This window comes from Dromaius novaehollandiae, chromosome 1, assembly GCF_036370855.1.
Source record: "Dromaius novaehollandiae isolate bDroNov1 chromosome 1, bDroNov1.hap1, whole genome shotgun sequence".
NCBI lineage: Eukaryota > Metazoa > Chordata > Aves > Casuariiformes > Dromaiidae > Dromaius > Dromaius novaehollandiae.
The window spans coordinates 87,767,983-87,791,805 of record NC_088098.1 but is presented as its reverse complement, the minus strand read 5'-3'; the positions used below and the strand labels follow the sequence as shown (position 1 = coordinate 87,791,805).

General features: G+C 43.3%; 1 protein-coding gene across 4 annotated transcripts in view; it reads right to left on the bottom strand.

Annotated features, from left to right (window-relative positions):
• Positions 1-2,765: 2,765 nt before the first annotated feature.
• The window catches only part of ZNF384 (zinc finger protein 384), a 23,059-nt gene continuing 2,001 nt past the window's right edge, over positions 2,766-23,823 (bottom strand). The window contains exons 5-13 of one of the 4 annotated variants that reach the window (XM_064505421.1): positions 21,290-21,356; positions 20,896-21,136; positions 20,212-20,542; positions 15,215-15,295; positions 7,687-7,911; positions 6,861-7,043; positions 5,945-6,023; positions 4,914-5,072; positions 2,766-4,761 (exon numbers count right to left, since the gene is read on the bottom strand). In XM_064505421.1, coding sequence (XP_064361491.1) covers positions 4,474-4,761; positions 4,914-5,072; positions 5,945-6,023; positions 6,861-7,043; positions 7,687-7,911; positions 15,215-15,295; positions 20,212-20,542; positions 20,896-21,136; positions 21,290-21,356 — 1,654 coding nt within the window. In that variant the 3' untranslated portion in view covers positions 2,766-4,473. The remainder of the gene's footprint in view (positions 4,762-4,913; positions 5,073-5,944; positions 6,024-6,860; positions 7,044-7,686; positions 7,912-15,214; positions 15,296-20,211; positions 20,543-20,895; positions 21,137-21,289; positions 21,357-23,823) is intronic. The other 3 variants (XM_064505423.1, XM_064505422.1, XM_064505425.1) reach the window with 3 other exon arrangements.

Sequence of the window (23,823 nt, the reverse complement as noted above, 5' to 3'; positions counted from 1 at the left end):
AGTAGTAAAAGACAGTAAAAGCTATAGGAGGTGCAAACTGCACAAACACAGGCAGTAGCATCTGAAATTACTGGTAGCACAGGGATTGTGCAGCCTTGAAATACACATGGATCTCTGTGCTAGGTAACAGAGTCCAAGAAGGAAAAGGATAAGACATTAGAAACCAACACATCAAACCAGGGACCAGGAAGGATGATATCTAGCACCTGTAACATATAAAATGAAAAACCACTGCAAGGAGCTTTAACTTCTGAGATGTCCCCCAGGGTATTCAACCAGTCAGCAAGATATGTTTCCAACTTTTAAAATAGTAGTTTTCTTAATACAAGATACTGCACCCAAAACAAGTCAACTTTTTGGACTTCAATGTGATGCATAAAAGATAAGAATCACGTAAGTGGAAACCGGCAATTATGTCCAACTCCTATTGAATGTGGACATGCAGAGGACAGCCACAAGCAGTAATAAAACTACACAGAGTCTGTGCTTCACAAAGCTAATTTCCAAAGGTGAGCAAAACTGTAAACTAAGTTGTCTGTGAGAAAAAAAAAAGACAGAAAAATGTGAATGAAAACTCTTCTTTAAGAAAAATTTATTGTGTGGCCAAAAAAGCCCCAATTCCACAATCAAGAAAGAGGAACTTTGGGTGAAAGCTCATCCTGGGTTCAGTGAGGAAAATCTGTGAGCAACTAGAAACATTTTTTTTTTTTAAAGGCCAAAATATAACACATGGAAAAGGGGAAGGCCAGACAGCAAGCAACATAAATTAGGCATTATAAAACAGAGAAAACTGACAAGGAAAGCTCTGTGGCTAGCAAAACTACAGAAACTAGGAAAGGGATTTGGGATTTTTCATTCCTTTTTTTTAAGTAAAAAGGAAACAAGAAATCTTACCAATAGCACAGATCCATACTAGATAAAAACGGTGAAATTGCTAGTGACATAGAACAGGGAAAATCAGTCAACAAATACCTCTATTCCATATTCAAAAAGAAACAGGATGTGGTAGTAGTTCGAAAATAGCAATTTATCTCCAGTACCTTAGTTTCAAAGTAGAAGATTAGACAATATCTAGTAGGGATATATATTTTTAAGTCAGCAAACAACCAGGAGTCCTAAAAGAGTTAACGAACAAGCTTTCTAGCCCATTGATTCCGATTTTAATTAATCTTGGGATATTAGAGAAATACCATTAAGACATTCACGACAATATTCCCAAAAGGCAAATGAAATGACTCAATGTCATAAATTTGACATTAGTCTGAGGCAAAATAATGGAAAAGCTGTTGAGATGAGGAATTAATGAATGAAAAATATAACCTAGAATCCAAACTATCAACTTGGTTTTATGAAATATAGATTTTGTTAAAAAAAGCCAAACCCTAATTTCATTCTTTGATGACGTTATCATACATTTGGTTCAACAAAAGGGACTGCATAGGTGCAACATACGTAAATTTTTGTAAGGCATTGACCTAGCACCATAAGTCAAAAAAATTTACTGTACATAATCATAGAGCACATATTAAAAGGATTAAGAAATGCCTAGCCTGCACGTCTCAAAAAGAAGCTAATAAAAGGTTGCACTGAATGATGCTTTTCAAGTTCGTCTAGGTCAGATGCAACATAGCATTTTCAACCTGGATCCAAAAGTAAAAAATAACAGTGACAAAACTGGCAAAGTGCTGAATAATCTGGACCATCAGCAAGCTGGGTCAATTTGAACAAAATGATCTTCAGTACAGTCAAATCTAAAGTTTAAGTACCTACAAACTAAGAACTCAGGTCATACCTGTAGAAACGCGAAAATACTATCATGGATAGCTGAGACTTCAGATGATCTAGGAGTCCTAGCAGACAGGCAGCTAACATGAGCTCCCAGGTAATGCTGTGAGAAAAGGGCAAATGCAATCCTCTGCAAACTTAAGGCAAAGGGCAGGGGGACTTTGTCCATGGCACTGGAGCTTGAACACTGGGTTCCAAAATCAGCACTTTCACAAGATACTGAAAAATATGACAAGATGTAGAGAGGAAACACAAAAATAATTCATGGGCTGGAGGAAATCCCTTACAGTGAAAGATTTAAGGAGTTCCATCTAGCTTGTCAAAAAGGAGACTGAGAGGTGATACTACAGTGTTTAAATACCTGGCCAGGGGATAAACACCCATTGTGCTCTAAGGCTCTCTGAATCAATGGGATGGACATATCCAGAACTAGTAGCTGGAAGCCAAAGCCAAACAAATTCAGAGGAGGAGAAATTAGGTTCAACATTTAAACAGTGAGAACACTAAGCCCTTGAAGCAGGCTGCTAATGGAAGGGATAGATTCTGTGTATCCCGGTGCCTCAAAATCAAGCCAATGCATTTCACTAACACATACCTCAAATATACATTAGTTATTGGGGCTCAATACAGGATAAACGGATTGAAATGTCAGCTGTGAAATGCAGGAAGTCAAATCAGACAGCTTCTTCTAGCCTAAACTATGAATGTACAAAACACTTCAACCATTTGCAGCCAAGCCTGGTGACTAAGCGCACAGAAACAGTTCTCTGCCACAGGCTACACGTGTGCAGAGTGCAAAGGGCAGAGCTCTTAGCTTGCCTTGTCAGATCCACTAGGCTGCCCCAAGGCAGGGATGCGCTATTCTTGCATTCACACAGCCGCTCAGGACTCACAGCAACAAGATGCTCATGCAGTGTTCTGGTGCATGGGGAAGGAACACACGTCACGGGGCAGGGTGCTCACAGCAGCACCTTCACAAAGCCTTTTACACCAATTTATTTCTATACAAGGTGGTGAAAAAAAGCCCCTATTGTTTGTTCATACAGAAGTTTGGGATTCTGTAGGCTTTGGGTGGGTGATTGTTTTTAAATCCCAACAACACATGCTTTTTCCCTTGTCTTCTCATTCTCTTCTGAGTCAGCCTCCATGATCCAAATAAACTAACAAGTGACACAAGACCAGTAGTCATGTGGACCAAAAAAAAAAAAGGAAGGAGAATTGAAGACGAAGAGAGAGGGAAAAACAAACGAAGATTGAAAATAAAAATTCGCCAGGATTATGCGTTTTATAAACACAGAGATAGAAACAGTTACAGCAAGGACAGAGTGGGCCAGGGTGGGGAATAGATATTTATATATATATATATATATAAATTCAAGGGGCCTTCAGTTTATTCTTGTTGGCTCCCCCTTCTCATTAGATTGGTCTCTCTGTGGGGATCTTCATCCCCTTCTCTCCACTGTCCACCTTTTGGGGATTCTCTCCCATGATCAGGGTCCAGAAGAGGCCACCACTGCCACGTGAGTCCAGCCCGTCTTGGCAGGAGGGAACCTGGGAGAGCATTCTGATGGGAGGCGAGCAGGAGAAGCTAGCCTTTCCCTGCCTCTTGTTGACTCCTTGAAAAGACTGGTCTATTCCTCCTCCTCCTTCTCCTCCCCTTTGGGAAACTGGGGGCAGGACAGGTGTGCCACAGTCAGAACTGATGTTCCACCTTTCAGGGAAGGGAGTAGAGAGAAGGGTGATGATTATTTTGGCAGTCTCTTACCCTCCCTCCAGTTGCTTTTTGGTTTGTTGTTGATGCCTGCAGGCTCTTTTGAGGAGGTGAGGGCAAGAAGGAGGGAGAGGAGTACAGGCTGCTAGTACATCATCCACAATGGGCAGGAAGAGCAATGAGCAGGAACCCACTCCTACAGAGCCTTGGCCATTGTGCTGCTCAGACAGCTGGGAGAGAGGGAGCAGCCAGTTCAGACAGACTCCTCTCTATTGCTCTCCACGAGGGGAGGAGAAAGAGTGCAATACTCCACAGCCCTCGGGCAGTTTAGGCACCTGTCAGGTCCGGAGAACACGCCTTATATCTCCCCCTCCCCATCTCACCTTCCCCTGGGGAGAAGGTTTCTCCCATCCAGTCCTCGGGGCACGACAAGCAACCCCTCCTCCCTTTCACAAGCAGGAGGGACAGGAATGGATATTTCTCTCTTAGACACTCAAGGAAATCCTCAAAAAAACCCATCCAGCTGTGAACCCTGCCACATTCTTCTATGGCCTGTGGAAAACATGTGTCCGAGCCCCTGTACATACAAGGACCCTCTCTCCATCCCATCCACCATGCATGTCTCAACAGGCACCCCCCCTTCATACACATCCTACAGTGAGAGAGAAGGCAAAACAGGGGCCTTTTCTTTGGGTTTGAAAGGAGGGGCTCTTGCATGAGGAAGTGATCCCAGCACAGGAAAGGGGCTCTTGCACAAGGAAGCATCCTCCTACCAGGCAGTCTGTTGCACAGAAGGAGCACCCCCTTGAGATAGGCTGTTCTTCAAGGGGCTGCCATGAACAGGGTTACACGGCCAGAAGAGGCTGTTGCAGGAGGAGAGGCCAGAGACTGTTGCACAAGGAGGGCTGCTGCACAAGCAGTGCCCTTGGGCACAGGCTATGCACAAGAGGCTTTCTGCTCCCTGGGTCGAGGTCTCTCTAGGAGCTGGAGAGGTGTTCCACTTGGATGGCGCTGGTGCTGACAGTGAGGCAGATGTCCTTGTGATGCTCTGAAGTCTTGTAAGGAGTCAGGTCAAAGGAGCACTGGGGGGGAGGGTTGGGTTGGTTAGTGTCTCCAGAAGGGCCCCCTGCTGCCCCACCCCCCTGGGGCTGGAAGTGCTGCTGCTGCTGCTGCTGCTGCTGCGAGGCCTGGGATTGGGCCTGAACCACTTGCTGCTGCGGGTCGGGGATGTTGTGTTTCCGCATGTGCTTCATCAGGTACGTCTCCTGCAATGGGAAGAACAGTATGAGAGGAGGGGGTGACTTTTATAAAAGCCAACAGGTAGGCATGCAACAGCTTATGGGGCTGCTTCCATTGGACCTGGAGGATCTACTCCTTTCACTTGTGCTCCCCCACCCCACGTGGTGCAAACACTCACCGAGGTGTAGGCTCGGCTGCAGATGGAGCAGGTATAGACCTTGGCGTGTTTCACCGTGTGTGTAGCCAGGTGTACCTCCAACGAGGCAGCATCCGTGTACGCGCGGTGGCAGTTGTGGCACTTGAAAGGTTTGTCTTTGTTGTGCTGCCGTCTGTGGGACTGGAGTGATGGCAGCAGGGCAGAGGAAAGAGAAAGCAAGTGCAGGAAAGGAACTGAATATTAATACTAGAGGTAGCTTTATCTCTCTCTCTTACAGCCCCTTCCAGAAGGCTCCAAGTTCTCTAGGCCCCAGTATGCTGAGTGATACACACCTGGCTCCTGGTGTAGGACAAAGAGCTCATGTCTACAGCCCACATCTTCCCCACAGATGCTGTTTTTTCCTTGGACGTACTAGATATTTGAAGAGTGGAGTATCCTGACTCTCCACAACCCCCATCTTCTCAGTGTTCACCCAACTCTCAGTCTTTTCCTTTTTTTCCTCCTCTTCTGCCTCATTCCACATTTACTCCCCATGTCTGTCACTGCCCTTGAGGGCAGAATCTTTTAAGTGTTCATGCGCATTTACAGCTCTTTGTTACCTGGCATCTCCTGCAGTTGCCCTCCTCCAGGGTATTGGAACGGAGCACAACAGCTCTACTTCCCTGAATCCCTATTCTCACACCCCCTCATTTCACTGTAGAACAAAATACTATCAGATACTCATGTTTTATTCCACATTTCACATTTAGCAAAAGCCTTGTCCCAGCTGAGTCAGAAAACTCCACAAAACAGATCAGAGGAAGAAGAATCCAGCTTTACCAAGGTCTCGGCACTTTCAAGTCAAGCTTAAAATTCTGCAGAACAGAATTTGTTTTGTGACTTCTTGGGGTCACCACTGCCACAAGAGCCATGAATCATTCCCCCCAGTGCATCAACAGCTTTTCAGTACTCTTTTGCTTTCCTTCCAGCTGCCCCAATTCCTCCATCTCTTTCACAACAGCGCAGAAGTTTCTCCTCCCGCTTGACAGTCATGTGCAAGCCCAGCCCCTTACCTGCAGGTTAGAAAGCTGGGTGAAAGCCTTTTCACACCCAGGGTGAGCGCATTTGTAGGGTCGGTCCCCGGTGTGGATACTGTTGAGGAGGAAGAGCACAAACAGGAGGGAGTGAGCAGTCAGGCCGGGCAGACGGCCAGGGCCTGATGCTGTGATCAAAATCTCACAGCCCCTCAGGAGAGCAGGGCAGGGGATGATGTTGCCTCCAGATGCTGTTCTAGCTGGACAAAGAGAGCTCTACCTAGCCCCTGTGTCCAGCTAGACATTAAAGAAGATATGCAGTCAAGCAGAGTTCAGAGAATGACTAGGAATGAGAAGCAAGCGCTCATGAATCTGTGGCCAGCTTGGCATGTGGGCCACCTGAAAATGTGTTGGGAAGGTGTCTGGAGACCCAGGCTCCTTGCTCCCAGCTCAGGTGTCCCATATGACCAAGGGGAACCTCTTCTCCCACTTCCCACAATGCCTTGAAAACAGCTCTGTTCCTTCTCAGGATACACACTCAAATCACTTTTTCCCTCACAATTATCAGGCTGAAATCACCTACAGTGTGTGTCTGCCCTGTCCCCCTGCAATGCCAGAAGCTTCCACACACTCAGTCACAGAGCCCAACCCTCACGGTGCTGGGCTGGGATCCCCTACGGCCAATGCCTCTCTCTCTATCGCTCTCTCTCTGTGCCCCCCGCGGTGCAAGACCAAGGATCCCCAGGGTCAGCATGTGCCCACCTCTGCCCTGACGTGGTCAGTGTCTCCTGCGCAGCCTCCACTCCGTCCACTCTGGTGGGCCACCTCCTTCTGGGGGTGCAGCCGGCCGCATTCCCCGCCCGCCCCCCGCATGCTTGGCGCGCGTGCTCCACAGGTGCATGCCGGCAGCGCGGGGGGGGCCAGGGCCAGGCCCCCAGCCTCCTCTGGCCCTTACCGTGTGTGCTGCTGCAGGTGGGAGAGCTGGCGGAAGGCCTTCTGGCAGTAGCGGCAGGTGTAGGGCTTGGCCCCCGAGTGGATGCGGAGGTGCTGGGCCAGGTAGGATGTGTTGGCGAAGCTCTTGGAGCAGTGAGGACACTTGTGTGGCTTGACAATCGCCGTGTGGAGCTTGGAGTGGATCCTGCCGAAGAGGAGGAGGAGCAGCAGCAGTTGGACACGACCGCCATCTGGCTAGTGCTGATGGAATGAGGGCACAAAGGGGGTGGGACAGCACCACGCTATCTGGCTACATGGAGGAACTCCAAACGGGGAACGAGCATGTTCAGTCTCAAACCGTGCTCCCCTTGGATTCAAGAGACCATGGTCTGTCTGCACCGGGGGAGGATCCAGAGAGAGGAACAATAGAGTTTGGACTGAGGGGCATTGGCAGATCTGTGTGTGGGAAGCCTATGGCTGGAACCGCAGGGGGCTGCAAGTCTGGACTGAGGTGTCTGGCAAAACTACGCTGGGTTGAGAGGGAATAGTCTTTCTATACCCACTCTACTCTGACAAAACAAATCCTACCTTCTGCTAGAAATACCACTCCATTACAGATGCCCCTTAGAGTAAAGCAGCACTAAACTCTGTGCACACCCAGCCCCTGACAGCAAGCAAAAAGTCATGTGAAAGATACCACTACTGCCAATTTGTTGTGTATGAGAAATGACCAGCCTGTGAAAAACAGCAAGGTCTCCCCAGGTAGTCACCCATTGAGGGTGCTCACAGCATGCTGGGATGACGGCAACATGCAGTGCGGAGGGCCCCCAGCCTCCTCTGGCCCTTACCGTGTGTGCTGCTGCAGGTGGGAGAGCTGGCGGAAGGCCTTCTGGCAGTAGCTGCACGTGTAGGGCTTGGCCCCTGAGTGGATGCGAATGTGCTGGGCCAGGTAGGAGCTGTTGGCGAAGCTCTTGGAGCAGTGAGGACACTTGTGTGGCTTTGTCTCCGTATGGGACTTGGAGTGGATCTGCATCTCCGACTTGGAGTAGAAGGTCAGCGAACACATCCGGCACCTGGGACCGGGGTGAGGGGAAGAGACAGTGTCATATGGGGGCAAGCCCCAATATGTATCAATTCTAACTGGAGGGGAGTCTTCCATATTGAGTGAAGAAGGGATAGTTTCTTGCTATGTGGTTCTGGGGAGGTTTCACCTGGGATACTGTGCTTAGCTGTGAGTCCTCCAGTCCCAGAGGGGCAAACTTAAGCTAGGAACTGGCAGAAGAGTTCAAATTACACCTTGCAGCAAGACAAGTAAAGGTCTTAGAAGAATTAAAGAGGTTAATTTATTAGGCTTAGAAGGGAGTCAGGGCAGCACTTCAGAAATTTTCCAACAGGAATCTGAATGAGGCTGGAATAATAATTCCCAGACAAAAAAAAAAAAAAAAAAAAAAAAAAACACCTTTTTCATCTATGGTTTATTTCAGTCAAAAAAGCTGGAAAACCTGGAAATCCCAGGTATCCCAGGTCAAGGTTCAACTTCATAAAGAAAGTTAATTCCAGGTACTGCAAAGTCTGTAAAAGCAGTTATGACCAAAACCACTTAACTCTGCTCCCATTTTCGGAGAAGACACTTGAGTAGTTGGAAGACAATGCTGAAAACGAGAACAGTGCTGTTTTCCTAGTGGTTCTCATAAAGGTACTCTAGAAATCAAATGTGGTATTTCATTGGTCTCACGGGCTTTCATCATTTCTACCTTACTGATGTAAGGCATAACATCTTGTCTAGGAGTTTGGACCCATCTGTTCCCATAATGATGGGAAACATATTTGGTGACACACATACTCTTTGGACAGAAAGAAGCAGTTGGCATTTATCTGCTATGGATGCTGCTGTTAAAAACTGTGACCAGACTTCTTTTAACGTCCCTCTCTCTTTTTAGATGTGTGCCAACTGAGGGGCAGAGTTAAGGTTTCTCTGAACTTAGCTTTTCATTTGCAGACTTGTTGATTAAAAAAGACAAAATGGAACCTGCACTTGGAACTTCCAGGTCACATCAGAGAGAAAAAATTGCCACCCAGAAGAGGTCTGGCAAACATGACTTCAACCCTCACAGCAGGTTGATTATGTTTTTGTCTGGGAATTTCTTCAAGTTTTACAAGTGTTTAAGAACAGCTCAAGTGACAAAGAGTCCCTGCAGGTGCTACAAGCCACAGAGTTGATCCTGCTCTTTCCCGCATTCCTCTATTTGTTCTCCTTCCAGGAGGATACTTCACATCATCTACTATTGTGACTATTCATGTTGGAGTCAGAAGCCTTTATGAAATGTGTAGTCTGATCAGCGTATGTAATGTAGGCAATATCTACCCAGCACCTACCTTAACTTCCACAGGCCCTCCCAAGCCACAGCTTGATTTCAAGCCATTTAAGTGGAAGCCATGCCTCTCTAGTGAGCACACTACTGCACACCTGCCATAACATTTTTTCCTCTCCATGACTGTTGCTTTACATTCATTACCGTTTCTTAACAGTTGTTTCCACATTTCCTGCCTTCATCTTTCTCTTATTCCACTTTAAATGCAAACCCCAATACAATGCAGAAATTGAAATGCATTTATACATTACACACATTGGCTAGATGCATCACTATTTCAAGAACATATCCTTACATATCCTCCCTCACACAAACACAAACCAATCCTTCCTGGAATCAAACAGAAATAATTTGGCCTGTTTATCCCCAGGTCTGTTAAAGATATGAGGACTTAAAATGAACATCAGAGTCTAAAAAACAAAACAAAACAAAAAAAACCCAAAAAACAAAAAAACAAAAAAACCCACTTTGGATTTATAAACAAAGTATCTCCAAACATTTGCTCAGTTTGCACCAAACTTTCTGAAACTTCTGAAGCTAGACTTGACAGCATATGCACATTGGAGTTATCAAGTCATACTTACAGGATGAGGATTGTATCCTTGAAAGCAGTGAAGCTAGAAAGAACTTCCAGTTGAACACTAAATTGAATACCTCTGAGTTACCAAGTCCAGTTCCCCACTATTGCAAGCAATTATGTCATAATTCTACACACAAATTTATCAAGCTCCATCTCAGAAGATATTTATTTCCAGTATTCTCAGTTGAAGTCTGATCCAGAATCTCACTCCCGGATGAGAAGTTGTTCAATTAAAAAATAAACTCCCAATGTGATGTTGTGCTCATATGGATAACAGAAACATAAAGGGAAAGTGCAGGTATCACCTTTGTAAACAGGAATGGTATGACTCTTTTTGCAATAGTATATCTAATTCTGAGGTCTGTGTAATCAACAATTATTGAAAAACTCACACTAGATCAGACAATTCAAAGAACGTCATACGTGGAAAAAATCTGCCTCACAGTAGAGCGTCACTGAGCCCAGTCTATGTAGGCTTGGAGGAAAGGTTTAAAGATAACTTGGTCAATACCCATAAAAATCTATGCAGGGAGAAAAATATCAGTTACTAGTGGAATGTTTTATGCAGCAAAGAAAGGTATAATGATACAATAGCTAGCAGAAGTTAGAAAAAATCCAAGAGGAAATAAGAACCATGAGAACAAGGCATTTCTGGAACAACAAGCTGAGGCTATGGTAAAGTCTTAACCATTTGCTACCAACATCTACCTTTCTCAGAGTAATACCTCTCTCAAAGTTTTGCTCTAGTTCAAATGCAATGCTGGGCAATAATCTCTGTGTGGTACATATGACCATGTATTTTAAAGTCTATACTATTTTGAAAAATTCATGAACCTTACTATGTCATCAAGTCTAAGCAGTCCCACCCATTAATTCTATAATGCCATAACACCATCTACTCTACTGTCCACTACTTCTGTGCACATTTCCCTCTACTTACAGTTCTGTTGTGTGTCTACCTTCAGATCAGAAATTCTCTAGAATAAATTTTAATAAAGAAAAACAGACTGAATGTGCTTTCAAATTTTCTAAATAAACTTATAAAGAAAGTATTTCATAACTTCTCTGGCACCTGCATCAGAATGGAAGATAAACCTGACCATTAGGGGGGAAAAAAACACCACCAACAAAAAAGTTTGTCTGAGTTTAGCAGCTGTAGACATTGTATTGTATTTTTTCAAACACAACATTAAAAAAAGAAAGTTTTGCAACAACTCATTTTCCAGTAATCTAATTATCACCAGCCCTGAGAGGACAAGAATATAATGTAGCATGAAGAAATTTATGAGCTTTATGAATTTAAAAAAAAAAAAAAAAAAAAAAAAAATCAGCCCTGGAATATAGCAGAAAGCTGTACTTCAGACAGTTTCATATTATGTGATATCAGGTGTTTTCAAAGCAACAAATGATCTCTTTAATTAAGGGCTTCACATTTTGCCACAGACTATCAAATATTGAAGGAGAAGATGCAATCAGCCCTCTAGTGGGCAAATATGGATTCAAAATAATCTTAGGTCTATATGGATAGTGAGATTACCATATCTGACACTTCAGTGGTGTTTTTCAGTATTTGATTTCAGTGAAATTCTCCTTTCTGCAGAAAGGAAAAGTCACAAGTGCTGCTTGCTAAGTAAGAACATAAAGATGTATGAAATAATTCGTCTTTTTTTAAAAAAATTTTGCTTAATGACCATTTTTAATCTTTTCTCCTCAAGTTTCAAAGCGTTTCACATTGTGGCTTTAAACTACTGTTACTTCCACTGAATTCTTTCTGAGAGAAAGGAACAGACATGACTGCACTATTCCCATCACTGCGTGACAAAGCTTCCTTACGACTGCTTGCCATGGCATTCTGTACACATTCAGTGTTCCTGTTATGGCACTGGAAATTTAGACAACCTAGGGGAACATATTCTTAATAGTGTAAAGGTGTGTTTCTCCATATAAATAGTTAATTTAGTACCCAGCAACATACCAAAGATCAAAAGTAATGCCTTCCAGTATTTATCATTCTTTCTTTTTATAGAGAATCTATAGAAGTTAGACATTAAGATAATGTTCATGTTGCACAGAAACACCCTCAAAATCATGAAATGCCAGTAAAAGCTGGATGTACAATTCTAATTCTGCTCCCACATGAAAGTCATCATCATGAGTCTTAAGTGAAATTATGCTTATAGCAACCGAACTACAATTCTGTGGCATGTAGTGCCTGATTTGTTCCACTGTTCATGGAACATTCTGCTTCATCCATTGGATGCTGTTATGAGATAAAATACCTGCTGAAAGAGCTTTTCATAGTAAAACTTGCCTAACTGATGAATAGCATTTTTCAATCCAGTGCTTAATTAATTGGTATCATAGTTTTGAGGACTCTGTAAGCTTTCACATTGCTATGAGAACTCAAATTCCTAATATACGTTGAGCTTGATCTTAGATGTTAATTAAGCCCTTGCTCCTTCTGCTGGACTACAGCATGTTATACCAAAGCTTAAAAAATAAAATAAAATAAATAAAAAGAAAGGCAGATCAGGAAGGTCTGAAGTTAAACTAGGTAATAAGAGTAAGTTTAGGCTGTCAAAGTCAGCAGTTCAATTAGCAAGGATAATTTACTCCTTTTGTAATGCACAATTAATGGAGTAACTAATGCAAACATGGCACAGTTCATGAAGAATACCAATTTAACCCCTCCTCCCAATCTTCTAAAGCTGAAGTTAAACACTTCCTTGCTAATATTTGTAAGAGGCAGGGGAAAGGAGATAGCGTAACCATTTAATATACAGAGCTAGAAAACTCAAATAAGACCTAAATAAAGCCAGAGAATATAAAATTGCCAAATGAAGGCATTTGATTACTGTACCTCTGGCTTCCCCACTTCCACACCTGACATCATCAATGCATATTCAAAAGTTAACATTATGCTTCCATTTACCAGTTTACACTATTGACATGCATACTATCAAAACTGTGTCAGCTACGCTCAGAGACCTTAGCTGACTTATTTCCAGTCCTTCAGTCACTTGGTAGCTTCATAGGCCACAGATAATAACATGCACCACTTTCCTGGCAAGGCAGCAAGTTTTTTAAATGCTCTCACCATATATCACTTCTCCAGTGCTTAGATTTCTGAGGACATTCCAGATTTTGTCCATTTTTCCAAACCATCTTTTAAAAATATCAAGCCCAGAACTTTATGTGGTGTTTCAGCATGCTTCACCAGTTGCACCTCTTATTTTAATCACTCCAACACTTACGTACCCAACAATTGCATTTAGCTCCTTCTGCCACAGCCTCACACTGGGAGCTTACATGATATCATTTAATTCCTAAAAATCTTTTTCATAGTCATTGCTTTCTAGGATACTGTTTCCCCGCCTATATTCCTTATTTTTAGATCAGCGATGTTCAATGGTAGCCAATAGGGCACTTCTATCCAGGCCCAAATGATTTTGTTTGCTTTACAATATGTTCAAGCATCTAAGCCTCAATCGCTGACTCTGCTGGAGAAGTCATACAGCATTATCTAGTAAACTAAGCCTTCCCTTTGGCTATATTAAAACACATCTTGCTCGAATAATCCCAGTTTAACAACCACATACAGCTTCCCTATCATTTTTAGCTATCCATCAGTATTGGTTCCATCTGTACATTGTCAGCCACAATTTTACATTGACCTCAAGATCAGTGAATAATATCAGACCTAGGACCTTGTCTACTAATTTCTGAAATCAGTCACCATTAGGATTAAAGATCAGCAAAACAATGAAATACAGTAAAGTGTTTCCCTGTACAGTGATAAGATGCAAATGCTAAGATTAAAAGAATATAAAATCCCTTGAGAAAGAACTAACAAATTTGGAAATGCCAGAATTAAGGTCATATATGTCACCGTAATTTGGCTCCACAATGCAGGCACATTCTCATACACCCTCCTTTACTGTTTCAACTGAACTGCATCCTTATTTTGTTACACAGATAGAAACCTAACAAACAAGTGTTCAATTCTTTGTTTCACCATCATTCTGCGTACAGCCTCAAGCCTTGTGAACCACATGCAATTCCAACCCCATAAAGTAGAATCACTCATCTGTGGTACCCATCACTGGAGTATCAGTGCTCCATAAGCACTCATTTATCCCCACAATATCCCTGTTTCATCACTGCCTCCCCCTTTGCAAAAATAAAAATCAGACAGAGGAGTGAAACAGTAACTAATTAAGCCACATCCACTAATTCTGATTGGCCAACCTCATATCTAGGACCACTTCCCCCTGTCCCCCACCCCCAAAGGAAAATTTATACTATATACATTCAAAACACAGCTCCTGTATATTTCTGTTCTGCAGCTGTAGTCAATGATTCTGCAAAGCAAAATTGGGTCTGACATGTAAGAGAGAGGAATATTCAGCAATACTTGAGAAGAGATTAATGTTTGGGAACACCTGAGCCAACAAACGTTAATTATTTCACAATAATTATCTGTGGTCACTTCTATCTGCAACAAATGCAAATCTACTGAAGGCTAGAGCTATCTCATATTTGCACATGTTCCATGGTAAGCTTACCCACAGGTCTGAACCACATGTGGCTGTAGGATACCATAGCAAATCTATGGCAGAGGCAAAGGGAGCCTCCAGTTCTTCAAACTAGCAGTAAACTGCCTTTGCCAAATTATCCTTCTTGTTTATGCAACCCACATGCTTTTTTTTTTTTTAAAAAAAAAAACAAAACAAAACAAAAAAACCCCACTCCTTGCACATTCTCCAAGTAAAGATGCAGGAGTCTAACAGGCAAGAGTGTCTGGTCATTGTATACACAGTACTTGTAATCACATAATAAAGGATGGTATCAAGACACATTGACTCAACAGGACCAAAATAAAGGTGTGGTCAAATAAGTAGTTCTGTGACAGAATAGTTTCAAAGTTCTCTCTCCTCAGTTGAAACACAGTAACTAGCCCCCTGCATAGACTCATTCCATTGACATGCAAAGTAAAATGTGCTAATATTAAAGCTCACAACTGGAGTGTTTCTTGTTAAAACGTTCTGCTTTGCTCTGTGAATTAAGAGCACGCATGCGCACGCACACAGTTACCACATCTCAGCAGAAGAGAGAGAACTTGCCATAACACAAGTTTTCACCTATGTCCTGAAGCATATGGTCAGTCTTAATTCTGACATTTTTAACTTCAAGCACAGCACTCATACACAAAGCAAAGCTTATGCGCACATACTTTATGTGTACACATGGAGGTGCATGTGCACCTGTCCTCCTTAAAGTTTTGAAACAAATAGGCAATTTCAAACGAATCCGATTAAGGGGTAAAAATCTTAAAGTCACTACAAGTCTCATAAAATATGCAGCTGGGGAAAGAAGAGAGACCCTATTAGAGCCCCCTGCTGAGGGAAAGGCTAATAAGCTCACCCTTGATTAGACATCAGAGAATCCACACAGGAGAGAGCCGCTGGAAACCAGGCTTCATTAGTTCCGCTGCTCACGGAACTACTTGTTAAAAAAAGCAAACAGAAATTCCAACATGTGGCATCATACTGACACCCATATTGGTCATCAGCAATCTTAAGATCCACTGCACAAACCTCTGTCATTGCAGCTAAGAGGATAAATGATGGCAATGGTAATTTGTCATCTTTTTTAGCACAGCATTAGAGGGGGATGAGACTCTTTGCCAGAGGATGTCACATACTTGTGCTGATTACAGATATGGCAAAACTTAAGAATAATGGCTTTAATTCTTCTAGGCTTTGGAGGGAATGCGGTCAAACATCCTGCCTGATACTTCCAAACTTAATCCCCCCTTTGCCTCTACCTTTCCAATCTGCTGCAATACCCTGTCTCAAGCACCAGCTTCTTGGCCCAGTCCCAACTCTTTACCCACATGCCCCATCCTCCACTTCAGTGGCTCTTCCCTATTTCCTTCTCCCAATTCCTCAACATTTCTTTCCTCTACCACTGTTTTTATCTGTCCACCTCTCACGATCTTGTTTGCACTTGTTCTGCTAATTATACACATCTCCCCATTTTCCAGCCCCTTAGATCTGTCTCATTCCTCCTCCTCTCAGGCTTGGCCCTTCATAGCTTATTTCTGTGCCATCTTTCCCCTTGCAAATGGGCTCCCCATTGCATCCTCTGCTGTATTCCCTAGTTGCTAGGCTTCTGACACAAACATTACTTGTCTTTATTCTCTCTTCCTTTCGCACTCCCATCTCCTCTCTACCCAAATTTCCAGACTTCCTAGACACCATCAGCTCCAGTCCCTACCCATATCTCATGCTTGTCCCCACTGCATTTTAACCAAGCAGTGTCTTCATCACCCTGCCTCTGCGGCCACTAGGAGAAGGTAATGGTCAACACTGGGCACAGGGAATCCCTTCTGAAGCAGAATGAGCAGTAGCTGCGACTGAAGGTAAGGCATGCCTGGCCCTTCAGCCCTAGTCTGGAAGATGCTTATCACTGCAGAGAGAGCACATGTAGTCCAGTCTTGTCGAGAAACTAAGAGAGGGTATAGTGTATTTAGTGGTTCTGGGGAGGTGGACAATCTGGTCAGTGCCTGGAGTGATGCAAGCCTCAAGTAATAAAGAGGATATAATCTTCACATATTTCAACTACTGAACTATAAAGCATCTCTGAGCATGCTTAACATCTTTCCAAAGCTAACAACTTAGCCAATTTTGGCCATATTTTCACAGATATGTGGCTTACAAGAGCCAGACTCACCAGATTTCAAATAAATTCTACGACTCCATAGGAAGTTCAACAAACAGCAGTGCCAAATCCCACAGAAGACAGAAAAAAGGCTTAGAATGAGAAACGTCTGAGAACATGCCTACTTGTTTTACCACTGGCTCCTCCTGCCTCCCTAATTTCCTGATTAAAGGGGGCCTCCACCCAGTTTCTTCCTACTAAAGCTCAACTCTGCTTATTGCCAAGCCAACTGGCTTATGTGCCTTTTTTCTCCCCAGATTCACCTCAGAAGCTGCCTACATCACTTAGCTGCTCATGTCTTCCAAAGCAAAATCCCCCTTTATTTCCACAACCTAGTGAAAGTAAGGAAACTCAGAACTGGACATAGGGAACAGAGAGCTCATTGATTACAATATGATGGCAAGGCCATTCTCAATCCAACCATTTTTCTGTTTGTGTTCTAGGGTCACAAGGACACTTGCAAAACCATTCCAGACAATGACTTGGTATTCGTCACAGCCTTTACAAGCTTAACACTGGAACCAAGCAATACCTGTAAAGAGCTCTCAACCTCTTGTAAAAGATGAACCTATCTGGAGAACCGTTTGTCAGCGAACTGTTTGTTGGAGAACTGATCTGGTCTCGTTCTGAACCTGAACCACCTCATCAGCCCTGTCAGCTGATCATATCACACCACAAACTTCAAGAAGTGCACAGATACAGGCACCAAGCTGTAGTATGCAACAATACTACTGTCTCCAGGATTTATGCTATTTCTCTCTTCCCCAGCACTGCTTAAAGTTCTGATGAGAAGCCGTGTACTTCACACTGCCAGCATCTTACTAGAAACACCTCTGATATTCATCTCATTTTCCACAGAAAAGTGAATTCTACAAAGATGTCAGGGGAGATTAGACATAGACATAGAGTCCAGACAAGGCTGAAATGACACTACTTATGAGTAAAATGAGGAAAAGTAATTTTCCTTATGAGGAAAGTGCTTCACAGAACTGATTTAGATGCTGTCCCCTGTAGGTGTAAGCACTCATCTAATAGCACAAAGCAAAGTATAAGGACTCTGCCAGACTAATCCTAAAGCTAGATGCCCAAGATTTGCAAGCAACACCATCATTAGCAGAAGCCTCACACCCTTTCTTACAAAGAAAAATCTAGTCACAAAGATTCTTATATCACTTCCAGAGGAGGCTACAAGTTCACTTCTAGAGCTATGACAGCAAGAGAGCTCAATGTTCTGGAGCTGGAATCTCTACATGCAGTGGGCTGATCTGCTATATGCACAAGCCCTTTGTGCTCCAGTCCCTCTAGTGCTCTCTGCCTGCAGTGCTGCCCATCCAAGGCCTTGCTCTATTTCCACCAGTATACTAGGAGTCAGGTATTAAGGAAATACTTGCTCAGGCACTTCGGACAAAACTCACAGAGCCAAAAGTGAACCATAAAACCAAACAATAATTCAATTTGACAAAAGACATTAGAAATTAACTATCAAAAAAAACCCCACAATCAGGATGATCAACATAGTCCAACTCTCTCCAGGCATCTGACTAGATTGTCCTCAGTGTATCACCACCAGAATCAGTGAAATTATACAAACACATACACCTATATACCACAAGCAACTCCTTCCCCTGCCTGAGAAGGTAACAAAAGAAGAATCTCATTCCACAGTCCTAATTTAGCTAAGATATGCCTGCATATTGTAGTAATGGGAATTACCCAAACCATCATTTCCTTAAAGAAAACAGAAAGAGTTCAAGAGTCCTCAAAACTTTAACTTGTGAGTCTATTCACATGCATATTATGGGGAAATAATTTTACTGTATTTTACAAAGGTCATCTCTCCCACAGTTCCAAGAGGAGACAGCATTTTCCTTTCATTTTCAACAATTATTTTTAGTTCTGAACTTGCATATGGAAAGCATCAGCCAAAAAGGAAGGCATCTGCCAATGAAGGCAGAAGTACTACTTGGTGATCTTCAATAAATCTCATTTTAGCTATCTTCCACCTTAACACTGATTAGAGGAAAGTCTAGCTTGGGACAGGGGCTGGAGGAAGAGGCAGAGGTACCAAACTCAGACTAAAAGCAAACACAGGAAATCTTCCTGATTACATGTTCCTACATATAAATTCATTTGTCTTTTTTTGCAAAGTCTTTTTCATGAGCTGTTACATAGACTATGTTCATAAGAAGTTTCTGCTGAGTCACTCCACCTGGTCATGAGTATTTTTTTTTCCAAATTTGCAAGTAAACAAGGAGCTATAATTAAAGCCTTGGTTCAGTTTTAATTCTAGTGTTCACTGCCAATTGTGTCCCCTGTAAATACTTAATTAGCAACCCAGACTGTAAGCAGCTTGAGTAGTGTGGAATTGTGGCTAGGGCCCAAAATAAATGGTGGGATTACACACAGAAAGCTACCTAACACTCCCACCCCTCTTCACCATACGCTGATTATATTTTCAAAGTGGAAAAACTGGGACACTGGTAAGGGAATAAAAAGGCTGATCCAAGGTCTGGCTTTGTACCCATTTCACTGTATTGATTTAAAAATGTAAACATTTTTGAAATGCTACAGTTAAAAATACAGCCCCTGCAATGGATGCGCTGATTCTGTATAAGTACCTCCATATTGTTAGGACTTAATCCCAGAAACATAATTAAATCTGGGGGGAAAAAAAAAGTCTAGGCTAGCAAAAGGGAAACTTTCAGAAGGGATTTGGGCACACAGTAGGAAAGTGAGAAGAACTGGGGACAATCTCCTATTTCTGTTTCAATTTGCCTATGTGCAAAGGGCAGAACAGAACAAACTGTTTATCGCTGTGCCATTCTTTGTCTCTTCTTGATCTTAATTATTCCTCGGAAACACCCATCACTAAATCACCCATACATGCTCCCATTTCCCAATCAACACAGTCCATCACATCTCCTTCCTAGCACTCCTTTGCTCTGTCCAGTTCCCACCTTCTCAAAAACACCCATGCTCATTATTCTCCAGTACTTCTCCTTAATTAACCTTTCCCTTCGCTACCACTCACTTATGAACTCAGGCCACATCCCTCCAAGGTCAGAAAGCCAACCTCAGGGCTCAGAACTCTTCCCCCTCTTATCTGATACCCTGAAGGCTCAGAAGCACCCTTATACCTAATTCAGAAATACGCTTTTTTCTGTTTTGTTGGGAATGCTGAAATAGGAGAGCACATGGGGCAATACACATGGGAGCAGACACATTACCACATTTCACTCCCTGCTCTGTGCCTCCAGTTTGTAGCCTTTGTATTGCATAGTCTGGAGCCCTAACTCAGGGGCAGCCAGGCACACTAGGGCTCCCAACTACACCTGAAGTGCTCCAGTTACACCAGACAGTTACACCAGCCACAGTACCTGGCTGTGACATTAAGGATATGGCTCAGCCCCTGTAAGATCTTGGTCATTAACTGACCTAGTAACATTAATATTTGGATATTTAGGAAACTGAGGTTGTCCACTAAAAAGGAGACCCCTCATTTTGGGACAACCCCCAGGCTTGCAAACATTCCCAATTAGAGAGAAAACTAAACTCTTTGTGCAGCTGAAAGTTTCTATACTCAGGGACTCTACAGGGATGAGGCACAGATCTCTTCTTCCCCACGTAACCCTCTGAAGGGTGGAATATACCCCCACCCCCATGCAACGTTACAGCCATGGTTGAACCCTGCTCCCCACCTGTATGTCTTGCCATCCTTGTGCTGGTCCTCATCATCCTCGTTTGACAGCACAAAGGGGTCGCTCATCTCTGGCAGCCCCGACTCCTGCAATCGTTTCTTCTTTCGGCCCCGGGGTGGTTTGGGGGCAACTCCCCCACCCCCACCACCCCCACCACCTTCAGAGAGGGTGGTTGTCCCTTTCTTGGACAAATCAGGCACCACCTGGAGGGCTGCCTGGGAGCCAGGGGGTAGTGCAGACACAATCATGGGGGCTGAGATGGGAAAGGTTTGGGCAGAGGAAGCTGTGGTCACCAGGGAACCTGATGGGGAGGTTATCACCAGACCAGGACCTGCAAAGAGAGGAAGATGGAAGAAGTCAGGTATTATATCTCTAATTATTTCCAATCTCCTCAACTCAAAGAAGTAAGCTTTATACATCTACTTTTGACCACAACCCAAACAGAGTAGCTTGCCCTCCCCCAAAACATCCCCAGCTCCACTGCTGGAAGTCAACATCCACATGTCAAGAATGTCTAAAGATTCACAGTGAATCCATGCCTAGGGCCAAGACAGTCCACACCATCAATAAAGCTAGGATTAATCTAATGCCCCCAAAGGCTTCTCCAGGACTCTCCATCCCCTCATCCTCTTCCCATCCTGGGGTCTCCTTCATATTGTCCCAGAAGTCTTTGGAGCCCCCTACCTGCTGTCATGAGCCCTGCAGACTGCACTGGTACCACAGTGATGTTCTGAGTCACAGGGGCTTGGCTGTGTGGTGTCAGCTGCTCTGGCTTGGTGTCCGAGTCCATGGAGATACCAGTGGGTAGAGCCACAGAGGTGGGTACTGTCAGCAAGGCAGGGTAGTGGGGGGGAGCCAGGCTGCAGCCCTTCTCTGTGGGCAATAGCTGCTCCTTCATCTTGTTAATAAACATGGTGTTCTCAATCTAAACAGGTGGGAAGAACAGCTTTTAGAATACTGCGGTGCAGCTTCTTCCCAGCAGTTGGCTGAGCAAGAAATGCGACAGAAACACTTATCACACATGAACTTCTAACAGGAAGCAAGACCAGCATAATAGGTTGGAAGACAAAGATCTTACCTGTCCCGAGACGGTGGGCACCGCTGGCCAGAAGTACGGGGAGGAGTTGAAATGAGATTCTTCCATCCTAGCTGGGCGCAGGGGGGAAGAGGAAGGGGGAAGAGGAAGGGGGAAGGGAAGAGGAATGGAGGAGAATGAAGACAGACAGACAGACACACACACACGAAAGGAACATTAAACCCAAAGAGACTCCAACAGGGAACTGGCTCAGTCTAATGCTGTGACAGTTCCTTAATCTCCCCTTTCTTACTTTAGCAACTTCTCCCCACTTTCAAGCTATCTGCCCAAATCCTGTTATTTTCGAGGGAAAAAGCTAATGTCTGCTATTCCCAGAGGCTCAGGTCCCTCTCAAATGCCTCTTGCCCATAGTCCTCCATGCAAAAAATGACTGATTACATCTGCCCCAAAACACCTCCAAAATTTCAATTACCATCAGCCCAAGTGCGGGTACATTAATGATGAAGTCTGTGCATTTGCAGCCAGGCAAATACAGCTGAAAACCATTTTTCTGTCACAGACAGTCTGATCCCAAAAGTGGTGAGAATTCTGGACCCTGCCTGCCCTTCCACCCCAGTTCAATGCTAAGGACCCAGACACAGCAAGGGGACATTAGCATTATGTTACACAGGAAGAAAGACAGGCAGAAAGAGGGAAACAGACTTGCCCAAGATAACAGACAGCCACAGCAGACCAAGTAGTAAAACATAAGGCTCCTAACTTCCTGTTGCCCACTGCTCTAACCACTTCAGCCCCCCTCTTGGGAAAAAAAAACGGAAATGCCACTCAAGATTCCTGACAGACAAGATCCTCTCCACTCTCATCCAACAAAACTATACTGCGGGAAAGCAACCTGACTACCCTGCGCCCAAGATACCCTATTCCAAGTGAGATCAAGTCATAGCTTTGTATTGCCCATTTCATCCCTGTCTTTGGCATGAGATTCTGTAGGATTCTGTCTCCAGTCAGGTGCTCACTGCTTCATCTCAACTCTCCATGCAGTCAGAGGACTGGTCAGACACCAAAAAACAGCCTTCTGAAGACAGAAGCTTAATCTCTTCAAGAACATCCAACTGAAGAAGAAACCTAATGATCCACTATTTTCCATTACAATCCTTCCGTTGCTTTGCGCAGTGTCATTAGCTAGCAAAGTTTGCAACACTTATGCAAATACCAGTCATAAACTAAGGAAATTCACAAAAGAGTATTTTCTAGAGCAGATGATATGCCTATCCTGAACAAATATGGCAAAACTGGCAGATAAAATAGTCAGAGAACATTATGACTGGCAGAGCAAGCTACTTAAAGAAATCAGGCACTGTAGGTTTCTCATGCAGCTATCTGTAAATTGTCCCACTTCTACTTCTGTTATCATATGGTAGTAATCTAATTAACAAATATTGTTTCTGAAAGGTCAGATAAACTGTGGAGCATGCCTTGAGTAGCATGAAATATTTGCTTTCCAGAAGTATATTAGAACAGAATAAATGCATATGAAACTATTGCATGTGTGCCAAAAGAGAAAGATAATTTTCCTCTATGCAGAGGAGCAGTATTTAAGTGAACCAAATTACCTGCTAATTTTATTTTTATGGAACAGCAAAGCTAAGTGTTCCTGCTTCACTCAAACCAACGAATAAATATGCTTAAGGATGAATTATTTTCCTTACACCAGTGGCATATGGTCAGACTGCCAGCTGACTGAATTACTCTGGATTTACACTGCTGTGATTCAATCAGAATTGGATGGGGCAAGAATCTTACCTTCCTTCCTTTGCTTTCTTCACTGAGCCAAATTAATTCTATACATTGCCTACAGCAAGGTCCTGTATATGTAATGCTTTTAATTGCAGGGCTTGTTCTTCCACAGGATGGACATAAATGAAGAGATAAGACATTCCTTGACAGTTGAGCACCTCCTAAACCAAGAGGCTTTTTGCTTGGAATGTCAAGGTATTTTTGTTGTTGTTGTTGTTGTTGTTGTTAGTTTTTTAATAAGTAAACCCCTATCTGCTCAGCTTCCTCATTAAAAAAAAAGTGAAACTGATTCTGTAAAAACATGTCTCATATAATAATCACATGCATATTCCAAAAAACCTGTAATTGTCCCTGACTCCCTTGGATTGAATGGCAAACTTAAGGAATTAAACAGAAAGATGTCAATTTAAATAAAAATCTCACAACAGCCCTCTCATTTAAAGAGTACAAGATATGAAAGGCAAATCCATTTTCAGATTCTAAAATCCAAACCAGCATAGACTAGGATACCATTTGCTTCCTGTCTCCATCTAGTTTCCTACCAGAGCTTCCCCAAGCACCTAACTTATGTTTGCTTAGTTTACATTCTCGGAAAATGACTACATTGTTCTCATTAAACTCTCTTAGAATCCACTTCCCCATCCAAAAATCTTCATTCTTGAGCAGATATCAGGCCTCAATAATCAGTTGGAAAGATTGAAGTGTAATGAAGTTAAAAGAACGGGGAGGCAAAAGAGAAATGGTGTAAGAATTGAAGCTTTCATGCAATTTCACTATTA